Source organism: Danio rerio, chromosome 4 (assembly GCF_052040795.2).
Source record: "Danio rerio strain M-AB ecotype USA chromosome 4, GRCz13ab, whole genome shotgun sequence".
NCBI lineage: Eukaryota > Metazoa > Chordata > Actinopteri > Cypriniformes > Danionidae > Danio > Danio rerio.
In genome coordinates this window covers 47,302,967-47,318,325 of record NC_141024.2, presented here as the reverse complement: position 1 = coordinate 47,318,325, position 15,359 = coordinate 47,302,967, and the positions used below count along the sequence as shown (strand labels likewise).

At 41.6% G+C, this 15,359-nt stretch overlaps 1 protein-coding gene across 1 annotated transcript in view; it reads left to right on the top strand.

The window, feature by feature from the left end:
- LOC137491452 (protein NLRC3-like) overlaps window positions 1-10,312 on the top strand; it is a 71,265-nt gene extending 60,953 nt beyond the window's left edge. The window contains exons 6-10 of the mRNA XM_088650169.1: window positions 3,028-3,201; window positions 3,310-3,498; window positions 8,347-8,520; window positions 9,834-9,881; window positions 10,130-10,312. Of these exons, the coding sequence (XP_088506295.1) occupies window positions 3,028-3,201; window positions 3,310-3,498; window positions 8,347-8,520; window positions 9,834-9,881; window positions 10,130-10,205 (661 nt within the window). The 3' untranslated portion in view covers window positions 10,206-10,312. The remainder of the gene's footprint in view (window positions 1-3,027; window positions 3,202-3,309; window positions 3,499-8,346; window positions 8,521-9,833; window positions 9,882-10,129) is intronic.
- The last annotated feature ends 5,047 nt before the right edge of the window (window positions 10,313-15,359 follow it).

Here is a 15,359-nt window from a genome sequence, read left to right as displayed (position 1 = left end):
GATCTCTTCTAAGATTTTACCATTAATTGTCATGAAATCAGACATAATGTCTGATTTCTTAAGTTGTGGTTGAGCTTGTTTGACTTTGACATAACTTGACTGATTGGATGAGCTGATTGCCTTTCTGATATTATTGATCTTATCAGTAAAGAAATAAGCAAACTCATTACATTTGCTATTAGAGAGGAGCCCACTGGGAATCTGACTGGGGGGTTTGTGAGTCTCTCTACTGTTGCAAAGAGTGTACGAGCATTATTTACATTGTTGTTTATAAGGCTTGAAAAGAAAGTCTGTCTAGCAGTGTTTAGTTCCATATTAAAAGCATGAAGACTGTCTTTATAGATATTATAATGGACTACTAGTTTTGTCTTTCTCCACATTCGCTCAGCTTTTCTGCATTGTCTTTTCATCATTTGGACTGCTCTTGAGTTTCTCTGAGGGACTCTCTTTGCCAGTTCTCTTCCTGAGTTTAAATGGAGCAAGGTCATGTATGACATTTTGAATTTTAGAATCAAACAAATCAAGGAGAGCATCAACAGAATCTGCAGATATACTTGGTGCTAGCGATATGGCCTTCATAAACTGCTCACTGGTGTTCTCATTTATGCATCTCTTTCTGACAGACACAGATCTGTCTTTAATAGCTGGAGTGATCAATATATCAAAAAAGATACAGAAATGATCAGATAGTGCCACATCCTTAACAACAGTTGATGAAATGTGTAAACCCTTAGTTATAAGTAGATCAAGAGTGTGTCCACGATTGTGTGTGGGTCCTTGAACATGCTGAGTCAGATCAAAAGTGTTAAAAACAGTCATCAGTTCTTTTACAGCATTGATTTCTGGATTATCAATGTGAATATTAAAATCCCTAGCAATACTAAAATAATCAAATTTAGAGGTTACAATTGATAACAGCTCTGTAAAATCCTCAATAAAAGCTGGAGAATATTTTGAAGGCCTGTAGATAATGATCAGTAAGATGCGTGGAGACCCTTTTAGTGCTATACTCAGATATTCAAAGGACAAATAGTCACCAAATGACTCTTGTTTACATTCATAGACATCTTTAAACAGGGCAGCGATGCCTCCACCTCTCCTATTAGCTCTGCAAACACTCAAACAGTCAAAGTTTAAAGGAGCTGCTTCATTCAGAACTGCTGCGCTACAGCTGTCATCTAGCCAAGTTTTATTTAAAAGCATAAAATCAAGACAATTTGTGTTGATAAAATCATTGACTAAAAGAGACTTATTGTTGAGCGATCTGATGTTTAAAAGCGCTAACTTAACAGTTTTAGCTGTTTTCACTACAGAAGTCTCAGATATACATTTAATAGACACCAGATTTGAATGATTTGCTATACGGTCTGAAAGAGTCTTTGGTTTTCTGTCACGTAATAAGACACATATCTGCGTAGAGAAAGCTACAGACACACTGGGTTCCTGCTTGTTCTGTAAACATCTGATAAAGACACTGTTATCTAAGCAGGCCCCCGAGACACATCAATGGCAGTTTTTAAGTTCACCAGCTAAAGATGAGGTGTTTTTTGGGACCTGGCGCTGTCGCAAAGACCTGAGGCCTTGTCCTAGGTGTCAGGCGAGGTGGGCTCAGAGATGGGTGTGAGGCTTGCTCATTTTTAGTTGCTAACTGGGGGCTAGCAGCAATGGAGTGTGAGAGTTTAGTTCCAGCACACACCAGTTCCTCCATCTTTTTTGAAAAATCCAAGAGAGGCGAGCAAGATGACAATGAAAACGTGTCCGGTGACAGAGGCTGTGGGTTCTGGCTGCTGAGATATGTTTATCTGGCTGTTTTCCTGGGGATCATCCACGAGTGCTGAGACTGCTGAAACTTGATGCTGTTCTGATGCATCACAGTCTGCCTGTGTTGAGCTCAGTGTGCAGGGCGCAGACGGCAGTTTGTCCGTTATCAGTGGTTGTTGTGGCTGCGTGGTGTTATCTCTGTCCTTGTAGGATGCGTCAGGCACAAGTCCACTCAGGAGCTGATTTGAGGTCCTGTGGTCATCTGGACATTTGCCAGGTGTGTGTGTGTCATTCAGTTCAGTGGCATACACAGCTGATGGATGATGGAGGGAGAAGAGGATGTTGTCTTTCAGCACTTTTGCACTAAGTTTGTTTGGATGAAGGCCGTCTGATGTAAACAACAGTCTTTTCATGTTACATGTTTTCTGCAGCCATGCATTTAGACCAAGGAGCCTTGAAAACATATTTGTCGCTCTTGCAGGGAGTGGTCCACTGATGAACGGCTGGACCTTCAATCTTTCAACTGTTTCCAAGAGCTCACAGAAATCTTTTCAAGCAGTTCTGACTGTTCCTTCCGAATATCATTCTTCCCCACATGGATGATAATCCGTTTTGCAGTTTCATGTTTCCTTAATATGTTCTCAAGTTCTTTATTTATATCAGAAACTGTAGCATGAGGAAAGCAGTATGCCATGGTAGCTCTGCTCCTAAAATTTTAGATTATTGAGTCTCCAACAATCAATGTTCTTATCTCGGTTGCGATCGGAGCAGAATGCCGCTGTCTAGTCGGCCTTGAGCCTCTGTTCAGTGAGTTAGCTGCTGAATCATGCGATCTCTGTCTGACTGCATTTGAGGATTCTTCACCCATATTACTCAAAACTTCATATCTGTTTTGAAGCTGTATTTGAGTGCGAGCTGTATTTGGGGTAGAGAACGCTAATGCAGCAGCGTATGACCTTCGTGATCTGACCCCATGAGAACCCTTTGGTCTCGCACCTTGTTTATACCATAGTTCACGCTGATTTTCAACAGCTTCATTCTGTTTTTCTGTTCTCAAAACAGTAGCTGGAGTAGATTTATAGGGCTTACCGGCTGAATGCTGTGAGGCTCCTGTGTAATTCGACAGTTCTGGTCTGATCGCAAGTAACTTTGTTTACCATTGCACTTCATTTATTTAATAAGTAAAAAAATACATTTTAGTTCAAATTTTAATGGTTTAAAAATAACATGATGACCACATCAATATTGTGTTTGTCCTCTACACAGGCTACAGTGCTGTAATCTCACTGCCCAGTCCTGTGAGAGTTTATCTTCAGCTCTACAATCCTCAAACTGTGTGCTGAGAGAGCTGGACCTGAGTAACAATGACCTGCAGGATTCAGGAGTGAAGAAGCTCTCTGATGGACTGAAGAGTCAACACTGTAAACTGGACACACTGAGGTCTGAGTTCAAGCATTTAATTTATTGATTTGTTTCCTTTTTTCTCTTTACATCAGATGAATGACTAAAAATCTGAATGTTAGTGTAATCTGTGTTCTTCTTTCTCAGACTGGTCATGTGTAATCTCACTGTTCAGTGCTGTGAGAGTTTGTCTTCAGCTCTACAATCCTCAAACTGTGTTCTAAGAGAGCTGGACCTGAGTAACAATGACCTGCAGGATTCAGGAGTGAAGAAGCTCTCTGATGGACTGAAGAGTTTAAGAGTTTTAGGAGAAAACTGTAAACTGGAGATACTGAGGTAAATGATTTTTCACTCAACAGCAACAACAAAAAGATAGTTACATAAGGATTAACAAATATGGAAGCATTTTCCCAACTCAGTGTACTGTCAGAAGAAACAAAAATGTAGAGGTGTGACTCCCTATGGAGTCTGAGGGGTGGTTTGGGTCCTGCTGAAGTTTTGACCTGCTCTGATATTTGTGCATTCTGCAGTTTATTAAAAACATATAAAAGTCTCATGACACTCTTATTATCTAACTGAAGAATTTTCTCTGACTTGTTAATATTCAGACTAGAACTTAGACATTGGTCTCAATCGAGTTCAGCAGTATACTGTATGCTGTTTCACCCATGAAACAAAGCCATTGGTTGAGCGTGCTTGTTCAGAAAATGGTTAAATCCCCAGACATTGACATTCTTGTTTGATACGCTTGGCTTGTCTGTGGCTGGCCTGTTGTTTTGTTCATTTCTGCACTGACACCTTAATTGAAAGATCAACATTGATTTGCTTCATGATCTGACTGCAGTCTCGCTTCATTTCTCTCTATAATTTAAGTTTCAAGAGTTCACACTTAGCTGATGATTAATTATAAAAGCTTGTTTGGCATGCTGTCCCGGTAGAGAGCCCTGAGCTCATGAGATCCTCAAGCCCAGGGCTCCCTCCCGTTGCAAGGCAGGAGGGGAGTTTGAGCTCAGGTAGAACTCGAGAACTTCCCTGCTGTAGCAAGTGATTGCTCTTGAAAATAACTACGTACTAGAAGCGTGTCTATGGTGCCAATTTGGATTGTTCAATTGACTTAATTGCATGTTTTTAGGCGGTGGGAGGAAACCCGGGGAACCCGGGGGAAACCCACGTGATGACGGGGAGAAGTGCAAACTCTACACAGAAATGTCTGCTAGTTTGGTAAAGCCAGGAACCAGGAACATTCTTGCTTTGAGGCGGCAGCGCTATGCACTGGGCCACCGTGTCACCCGTCTAAGAAGGAGGAGTAGGGGAGGAAGGGGGGACTCTTCAAAACGAAGATAGCAGTGGAATGAAACCCAGGATATTTATAGTAGTTTAGGAGTCATCTGTGAGGAGCATAGTGAATTGGATAAGCAGCAATCATAAGCACGTGATCCTCTCGTAATTTGTTTATACATAAACTTCACTTACAATGCAAAATTCTCGATTGATTGAATATTAATTAGATAGATAGATTTTACAACCCTTAACGACTGAAATGAGGCGCTCATCATCATTAATTAAAATAAGGACATACGACAGCTGAGCAGAATCTGTGGGACTGTGAAAAATAACTTCTGAAACTCTGACCAGTGTAAGGAGAGTTTACTCGCACATGAGCTTTTTGAACTATTTTAGTCTTTTTAGAAAGTGTGAAAGGGAACCGCACCGAGGACAACAATAAACTTTGTAACAATTTTATTCCCTGTTTCAGAACAAAATAATCCATCTATAGGCGTGAAAGCAGCTTAGAGAATGAGTTTGTGTTTGTTTTAGTTAATTTACAGCATAGTCCACAATATAATATAGATATAAATAATAAAAATCAGCTCATTTTTAATTAAGGTTAAACAGTACTTTATTACATTACATTACTCGTTAAACATGACATTACTTGTTACATTACTAGAGGATCTTCTGAGCTCAAGTGTGTCGTCTTCCTCCTCACAGCAGACTTTACAGCTTGATGTGGTGTATTATGAACAATGTCTTTGCTCTGTACTAGAGGTCTGCATTCTGCAAATCTGACCCGACCAGATTTCTACGGCATAAATTTCCGAATAAATCACGGGAGCGGTCGGTAACGGGTTTAATTTGGGATGGGAGCAGGCTGTCTAGCAATATCGCTCCCGACTCCCGAGTAAGCACGCGTATGTATGTGTGTAAATGAAATAGTGCGATGCTGTGTTTAGCTTGTTTGTTGCAGTTTGTGTGTGTGTGGATGTATGCGCACGCGTGAATGAGAGATATATATGTGTGTGTGTGTGTGTGTGTGTGTGTGTGTGTGTATGTGTGTGTGTGCGAGAGAGCTTTGCCTGTTTGTGCTTGGTGATTATGAGTGTGTGTTAGAGGGCGGGCGCGCGCGAATGAGAGAGAGAAAGCTTTGTCTTTGTGTGTGTGCTTGGTGCTGTGCGTGTGTGTGTTTATACCAAGCGGCAACCTCCCGCTCTCTCTCAGGAAGCCAATACGGAAGTAACTAAAACTGCAATTCATCCGAAATTCCGCTAGTCCTGGCCGCTCCTGGCTCCAAAACAGAGCAAATTTCAATTGAGCCCACTGTTAGAAAGGCCAACTTTACAGCAGAAAAAAAGGTGTTTACAGCCTGGTACAAAAAAAGATTTTGGTTCATACAGCTAATATTACCCTTCATGACAACTGTGAGGGGGGTGAATTTTTTTATAACTCATCCGTTTCCTTTATATTAAGTTATATTAAATTTGCATAATTAAGGGAGTGGCCACTTGAGTGACAGCTAGGTCTCGTTGGTCGCCGTCACGTCACTTCAGCTGAATCCTGCAGATTAGCCACTGAACTCGGCATATTTATCATATTTCTGTGATGTTTTATGTGGCTTTACACAGTCAACTGCCTTTTGGACTTGTTTCCTACAATTATTGGATGGCATGTCATGCTGAGAGCACTTAATTGAGCTCACAAACCATTCACGTGGCCTCCGTTTCCCATGTGAGTAAAGTTATATACTTATATACCATCTCTATACATGTATTTGTTTTATTTAAGACTATTTATTGTTTAAATTTATATTTAGAGCTGTAATACACTTCAGAATCTGACAAATTGATTAGCTGTAGGCTCTAGAACAGTCATCTGAAGCGTTGTCATACAGTGTTATGCTGGATTTCATCAATAGTCTTACAGTAACTAACACAGACTATATCTGAAGTGTTTGGAAGTAATTTGCGTTTTCCTCCTGTTGAAAAACGTCATAAGAACAATGTTTAGTGGCTCAAAACACTTTATTGATATAGTATACAACCAAGCACAAGTGGTCGGAAGACAAACGAGTCACAGGTGATAAACTATTAAGCGTTCTCCCAAAGCAAAGTGTGTCTGAACCAGGGGCCTCATGTATCAACGCTGCGTACGCACAAAAACTTTGCGTACGCCAGGTTTCACGCTCAGAATCGCTCACGTTTGGATTTACTAACAATGAACTGAACGTGGGAATGTGCGCAGCTTCACGGCAGCTTTTTGGCAGGCGTACGCACATTTTTTGTGCGTGTCTGTTTTATTTCCATTGGCGACTTCTAGAGGCAGTTGTGTTAAATTGCTCTCTACAAAGTGTCTGAGCCTTGCAATGGCAGCTGTATGAGACAGGTTCAGCAGGTATATAAGGTTTCCATACCATACAGTTGAACAGCTAAACATTAAAGCGCAATTTGCAGCGGTTGCCTGTTTTCCCAATGTAATCTGAGCAATCTACTGCACGCACATTTCTATAAAGACACTATCTGAAGATGAATTTGCATGCGTGAATCAGAAACATTTCCATTCAATAAATGTGCAAATAAAATATGATGCACAAACTTATTGATGATTCCTACTTGTCTTTCTCTTGATAAATAGTGGGCAAAATCTGATATGTAGCGGGAAAAAAAAGAAGAAAGAGTTCATCAGACGCTGGATTCGAGCCGAGTTCATGCTCGAACGTGTCAAAACATGATGACATGCATCTTAGGAGCGCGCCACTGAGACTTTTAGGAGTGCTGCAAGATTTTACAGATATAAACCAGACTATGTACTTTTTTTTAATGCACTCAGTGCGATGTTCAGACCCAACTGTGTTAACCGCATCAGCTAAACTCTCCCACTCTATTTTTTTTTCTTTTGTTGTTAATTCCGGAGAACAAACTTGTAAATAACACCGCTTTTCTCCGGTCTACCTCCGAAAGGAGCACCTCCAATTCACATTCTGTTCAAAGTTTCTCTTTTTGCTTGCTTTTGCCATTGCTTTTTCGTTGGGTTTTTCCATTAGCATAGTCATTAGCATATTCATACGGGGGAGGAGGCAGGGAGGGGTTTTGCGCTCGTTTATGTTGCGCTCAGTTTCACGTTCATTCGGATGTACAAAAGAATATGCGTGAGATTTGGCGTACGCAGTGTTTCATACATCTAAATGTTTTTTGTGCGTACGCACATTTACAGCTTTGTGCGTACGCAATGTTTTAGTAAGATTTCCACGCAAGTCTTCGTACATGAGGCCCCAGGTCCAAGCTAAATGCTAGCAGGTGTCTGTAGCTCCGCTCACTCTCCGCCTCTTTGCCCTTGTTTGGTATCCCGCCGTGGGTGTGATGACACGCGAACAAAATGGCGACGGTTGGCCGCGCCTACTGTGGCTTCTTTTGCGCTCTTTAGAAACCTATGGGTGACGTCACGGATACTACGTCCATATATTTTACAGTCTATGGTTTATACAGACAGCTTGTTACAGGCTGTCTGGACTGTATAACTGGGTGATTTTCGGTTGTTTTCTCCCCCCGCTCTTTAGTGGGATCGGGCGCGGCGGATAGAAAACGGAGCGGGTTGGGCAGCGGGACATCAAGTGCTTAATATAAGCGGGAGCGGTCGGGTTCCGGCTAAAACCTGGCGGGTGCGGGCGGAAGCGGGATTCAAAATTTAGTCCCGCGCAGATCTGTACACTTCTACAGATGATGTCGAGTCCTTGTTGAGTGTGTGTGTGTGTTTGCTGATGCGAGGGCTCGATCAATAAGGAGAGCTGATCAGGATGTGTGTGTTCATCACTGCTGTTGACATGAGCAGAAACAGCAGTCAGCATCTTCACAACACAAAGAGATGTGTGATTGTCCAACTGTGTGATGTGGACTATTGCTGTGTTTGTAGATTGTCTGGCTGTATGGTGACAGAGGAAGGCTGTGGTTTTCTGTCTTCAGCTCTGACTTCAAACCCCTCACACCTGAGAGAGCTGGATCTGAGCTACAATCATCCAGGAGATTCAGGAGTCAAGCTGCTCTCTGAACAACTGGAGGATCCAAACTACACACTGGACAAACTCAAGTATGTGGAGCAGCACTGCCTTTTTTATTGTGAATACAGATACTTTGATACTTCACTGCTCTTCTAGTGTCCAGATATTAATCAAAGCTGTTAAATATGTCAGTGCACTGGGGCAGTTCTCACATTAAGCGTGATATTATATCTCATGTTAACACTGTACAGTTTCAGCATTGTAGTTGAGCAGTGAAACTTGTTCTCTACATTTCTGCTGAAGAACTGTACAGTATCAGGTCAGAGATGTGTGTGTACTGTTCTCCAAATACGTCCTGTGTATACTTTAACAGCAAGTTAAACTCTCCCTCATTAACTTCACAGACACAGAATGTCCTTTATCACACTTTAATAAGGGCGGAGTAAAACTATAAACAGGAAGAAAATAAACAATATAAATTTACATTCACAATGTGGACATAACAAAGATGTTTCTGGCAAATATCTCACATATCTTGTAATCTGGCTCTTTTCTGCTTCTAAACTAACATGAACACAAAATATCAGGCAATAAAAGTGATCAGCAGACAGTGATGCTGGTTCTGATATAGTCCAGTGACAATCACATGTTGAACAAACTCAAATAAAGCAAATGACAAAAAACTCCTAAACTAATCCTTTATAACTGAAGTATTATGAACAATAAACAGAACACAAACCCACGAAGCTTCCAAAGGGCGAGGAGGACTGCAGATTGGTCTGGATTCACTGCTCTCCAATTTAGCAATGTTTGGAGATGATGAAGAGGCATTTGACAGAAGATGAAGATCTCCATCATATTTCAAGTCATTTAACACTGAATTCTGCTTTATTATTGTGCTGCGCTTTTGTCAATTGATAATTGAATGAATCCTTCAGTCTTTATATCTGTCTGTTTCTGTGTTTCCATTCTGTTTTCTGTTTCCACATCTGATCTAAAAGCTCTGTGTGTCATTCAGAAGCTGATTTGACAGCTCCACACACACTCATGTTGTTTTACTGCAGTTATTAATGCACTGAGATCAGCCAATCACAATCCAGCATTCAGCACACACTCCACATGTCTTATTGTGTGTGTGTGTGTGTGTGTGTGTGTGTGTGTGTGTTATAAGCTGATGTTTGTGTACTGACAGAAGAACAACCTGTGTGTGTGTGTGTGTTTGTGTGCGCTTGCGTGCGTGTGTGTACTGACTGAAGGACAATCTGTGTGTGTGTGTGTGTGTGTGTGCGTGTGCGAACGTGTGTTTGCGTGTGCGAACGTGTGTTTGTGTGTGCATGCGTGCGTGTTTGTGTTAAGCTGATGTTTGTGTACTGACTGAATGTGAATCTGTGTGTGTTTACAGTCTGGATCATGGAGGAGAAACAAGGATTACAGCAGGACCACGCAAATGTAGGACTACACACACACACTCTTACACACTCTCTCAAACACACACCCATGCATACGATCACACAATTACACACACACACACTTTCTTTCTCTCACACTCACACACTCACACACACACATACACAGAGCAGTGAACACATGCGTACACACACACACACTCTCTCTTTCTTTTTCTCTCTCTCTCTCTCACACACACACACACACACACACACACAGCTGTGGTTGTAAATGTGTGTGTTATTGTGTTCAGATGTCTGTTTCCTCACTCTGGATCCAAACACAGCACACACTCAACTCATTCTGTCTGAGGAGAACAGAGAGGTGAAGAGTGTGAGAGAGAATCAGCCGTATCCTGATCATCCAGACAGATTTGATAATGATCCTCAGGTGTTGTGCAGAGAAAGTGTGTGTGGACGCTGTTACTGGGAGATTGACTGGAGTGGAGATGATGGTGTGTTTATATCAGTGTCATATAAGAGCATCAGGAGGAAGGGAGGAGGTGCTGAGTGTGTGTTTGGATGTAATGCTCAGTCCTGGAGTTTGAGCTGCTCTTCCTCCAGTTTCTCATTCAGACACAATATCACACGCACTGATCTCCCAGTGAAGCCGCTCAGCAGGAGAATAGGAGTGTTTGTGGATCACAGTGCAGGAACTCTGATCTTCTACAACATCTATAGAGACACAATGAGCCTCATCCACTCAGTCCAGACCACATTCACTGAGCCGCTCTGCCCTGGGTTTGGTTTTGGGACTGGGTTTGTATATTTGTCGACTCGTTATTCTGGATCATCAGTGAAACTGAGCTGAAGACTGAGCAGAGATTTACCCAGAATCCTCTGCAGGAGCAGTCAGCAGCTGTGTGTGTGTGTGTGTGTGTGTGTGTGTGTGTGTGAGTCTGTATTTATGTGTGTGCAAGCATGCTTGTGTGAGAGAGTATGTGTGCGTGAGTGTGTGCATGTGAGAGTGTCTGTATTTGTGTGTGTGTGTGTGAGAGAGAGCGTGCGTGCAAGTGTGTGTGTGTGTGTGTGAGAGAGAGCGCATGTGTGTGTGAGAGAGAGAGTGTGTGCATTTGTGTGTGTGTGTGTGTGTGTGTGTATGAATGTGTGTGTGTGTGTGTGTGTGTGCGCGTGCATGTGTTCACTGCTCTGTGTGTGCATGTGTAGTGTGAGAGTGTCTATGTGTGTGTGAGTTTGTATTTGTGTGTGAGTGTGTGTGCACGACAAACAGTGTGTGTGTGAGAAATTCTGTTCGTGTTTGTGTGTGTGTGTGTGTGTGTGCGTGCGTGTTTGTATTTGTGTGTGTGTGTGTGTGTGTGTGTGCGCACGACAGACAGTGTGTATGTGTCCATGTGCGTGTGTGAGAAAATCTGTTTGTGCGTGTGTGCGTGTTTGCGTGCTTGCGTGTCTGTGTGTGTGGAGAGAAAGAGAACACGTGTGTGTGTGTGTGTGTGTGTATGTGTTCACTGTTATGTGCGTGTGTGTGTGTATGTGTGTGTGCACGACAGTGTGTGTGTGTGTGTCCATGTGCATGTGTGTGTGTAAGAAAGTCTGTTTGTGTGTGTGTGTGTATGTGTTCACTGTTATGTGTGTGTGTGTGTGTGTGTGTGTGTATGTGTTCACTGTTATGTGCATGTGTGTGCGTGTGTGTGTGTGTGTTCACTGTTATGTGCGTGTGTGTGTGTTCACTGTTATGTGCGCGCGTGTGTGTGTGTGTGGGTATGTGTTCACTGTTATGTGCGTATATGTGCGTGCGCGTGTGTGTGTGTATGTGTTCACTGTTATGTGCGTGTGTGTGTATGTGTTCACTGTTATGTGCGCGCGTGTGTGTGTGTGTGGGTATGTGTTCACTGTTATGTGCGTGTGTGTGCGTGCGCGTGTGTGTGGGTATGTGTTCACTGTTATGTGCGTGTGTGCATGTGTGTGTGTGTGTGCGTGTGCATATGTGTGTCTCTCTCTTTCTGTGTGTGTGTGTGCGTGTGTGTGTGTGCGTGTGCATATGTGTGTCTCTCTCTTTCTGTGTGCGTGTGTGTTTGTGTGTGTGAGAGAGAGAGCGAGAGGAGATTGTGTTTGTGTATGTGTGTGTGAGAGGTGTGTGTGTGTGAGAGAGAGATTTTTTGATTTTTTACAAAAAGACTTTATTACATCAGTTTTTCATTTCACAAATTTAACTCCACATCAAATCAAAGCACAACTCTTCTTCCACCACATTACAGACAGCATCCCCATAACACCACTGTTGTGCAAAAGTTTCAACATTATTTATGGCCTTGTAATACTTAGTCTATTGTAACTCTGGACCTTACAAACGCTTTAAAAAACTATCAAAATCTCTTGACCATGTACATTATCTATTTTGTTTCTTCTTGTAATAAGTATAGCAAGTTTTGCTTGACCAACTAAAAAATTAATTAACTGCCATTTCATTTTTTGTTTCTGACTATAGCCAGCACCCAGAATAAACTTAGATTGAGTAAAATTCTCTCCACATTTAAGGAAAACTCTGCTCAACATGTCAAACAATTGTGTTAAGCGTGTACATTCCAGATAGCAGTGATATACAGTCTCTCTATGTCCACAAAAAATACACTTGTCATCGACACTAGAATTGACAACAGATATGAAAGCATTAACTGCCACAATGCCATGCAAAATCCTCCATTGTAAGTCCCCCACTCGTTTTGTCAATGGTGGTTTATATAAAACTCGCCACACTGGTTTTTCCTCCTCATTTAAATCGAGTTTAGTTCTCCACACTGTATCATTCCTTTTGTCTAGAATTTTCTTATTGTACACTTTCACAAAGCATTTATACATCGTTTTACCCTGCATCATAGTTAAATTCACATCTTTTACCCCTTCCAGCTGTAGCAAAAGTCCTGATGTCCCTTTAAAGTCTGGCGTAAGACCAATTTTTGGAAAGGGATCTGCTCGATTCAGGATTATTGACCCGTCCTTCAGTGCTTTTAGCAACTCCAAATCCTTTTCAGTTAATCTTTTTTTCCAAAGTTCAATTATCTTTGCTATTTGACGAGTTGATCTCTGTCTCAGCAAATTGGTAACCGCATCCACATTATTTAGTTCAGTCCCAGCCACATCCACTACGTGTTTTAGTTGAACAGTTCCAGAGGAACACAATATTTGAGTAAGTCCCAACATGCTCTCATCCGTTATATCAAGCCTGGCTCCTTTAACCAAGGGTTCTTCAAGTAACCAGAACAAAGAACATGTTTCTTCCAGTCAGCAAAGAGAAAAGAGTCTCCATACTTTAAAAAGTCCACAATAGAATGAAGGTAATCCGTTCAAACAAATGTTCTTGGAATCCATTAAAAAAAGTACAACGTCCAATCCAAGACCTTCAACTCTTTGCAAAATTGTCTTAGCTGTTGTTCGCCATACCAAATCAGATCCTTTTACGAGCTTTTGAATGAACTGTAGGCGAAAAGTAGACAGCCTACTTTGCAGATGCACTAAGCCCTGCCCTCCTTCATCCTTGGGCAGGTATAACACACTTTGAGGTACCCAGTGCAGCTTATCCCAAAAAAGTTTACAATAATTGACTGCAATTTTGACAAAAGGCCAGCAGGTGGATCGATACAAGACAATTTATGCCACAATGTTGATTCCGTGCCTCCATGAAAGACGCTCAAACGGCGCATCGCCTGAAAACGCCGATGCCGGCGTCTCCATCGCGGCCGCCATAGCACACACACACACACACCTGTCAGCAAACGCTGACGAACAGCATTCGCGGCGTCGCAGTGAGAAACTTTGTCTTCAACACACCAGTTCAACCTTTGAAATAACTTTCAATACACTGCAAATATTGACTTTTAAGAAAGAAAGGAAAGATAGAAACTCACTCGCGCTGCAAACACACTCTCACGCCGCCTCCGCCCACTCACTCGCAACATTCGCTCAGAGAGACTTGACTTTTAAGGTCTCTTTATTACAAAAAACATTTTAGCTAAAAACAATTTTAGCTAATTAAAATGTACATGAGATCTTAAAAAAACAAAAAAACTTTTTTTTTTTTTTGATACTTACAAATAAATATTTAGAACATTTTCAGAGTCAGCATGACAGATACACTGATTTACACCCCATTTGTAATTAAACTTTGCCAGATCATTAACCATTTTGTAAAACCCATATTCTACATTAATGCGAGATTTTATTAGTCCTTTTAATATTAAAAAAGCATCGGTTGAACCTTTGTCATTTAACTTACTTTTTCTTGACAGCCAAATTGCCATCTTTGCTTGCCCCAATAAGAAGTTTAATAGAACATGATGCTCTCTTCGATTTTTTTTGTTTTTAGGTCCATAAATAAACATTGCAGGTGTAAAGGCCTCTCCAAGTTTTTGGCACCATTCTTCTAGTTGATAAAATATTGGTTGTAGTCTTTTACAATTAAGGAATAGATGGAAAACAGTTTCTGGTTCTCCACAAAAAGGACAGCCCTTCCCTATCTGAGGATCAAGGCGCGCTCTATAACAGTTTGTAGCAACAATACAGTGTACAATCCTCCACTGCAAGTCTCCAGTTATTTTTTCAATTGGAGGCTTATACAGAGTTCTCCAACAGCCTTTTGGGGAGGCATTTGGTCCAATTGTCTCTTTCCATTTGGTCTCTCTCACACTCTGTAATTGAGACAAGTTTGAGGTTTTCACACACATCACATAGATTGATTTCTTTCCAGCAATGCTAAAAAGTCTTGGTTCTGGTGTTTTAAACGATAATAAACTGTTTTCTGTTTCTGACCAAGTTCTTGTGTTGGCTGATATAACCAGCTCTGTGAATGCAGGAATCGTATTCTCTCCATTGTTGGTTACTAATGACAAAATGTAATCCGATGGTAATGACTCAACTATCTGAGTCAACAATTTTCCTGTTGCCCGGACAGATCTCATTCCCAGTTTGGATGCTAGATCCTCGGCAGTAATCCAGCCATTCTCAGAAACAAAGTGTCCAATTTTGAATATATTTGCAGTCTTCAAAGGTTTTCTTAGAGCAAGTGAATTGAGAATGTCCAGATCAAGAGCAGGATTATAAAGTAGGGGTTCTTCTCTTGACCACAGCCTTTTCACACCATTGTGCTCTCTAGAGAACTTAAAAAGAGTCCATGACCTCAACATTGACCTGTAAAAAGGTGTCAGTCCAGACAGGTCTAATTTATTAGTATCCATTAAAAACAAGTGGCGGTCTAGACCCATTTGTCCTGCTCTTCTCAGGATAGCACAGGCTACACCGGCCCAGCTTACATTTTCTCCATACAAAAGTCTTTGGGTTGTTTGTAGTCGAAAAGCTTTTACTCTAGACATTATATCCACCAAACCTTGTCCTCCTTCCTGTAGGGGTAAATACAGGGTAGCTGCCTTCAACCAGTGTTGTCCTGTCCAAAAGAAATCCACCAGAAGCTGTTGAATTATCTTCACCATGTCCTCTCGGGGGTCCAATATCATCATTTTGTGCAACAATGA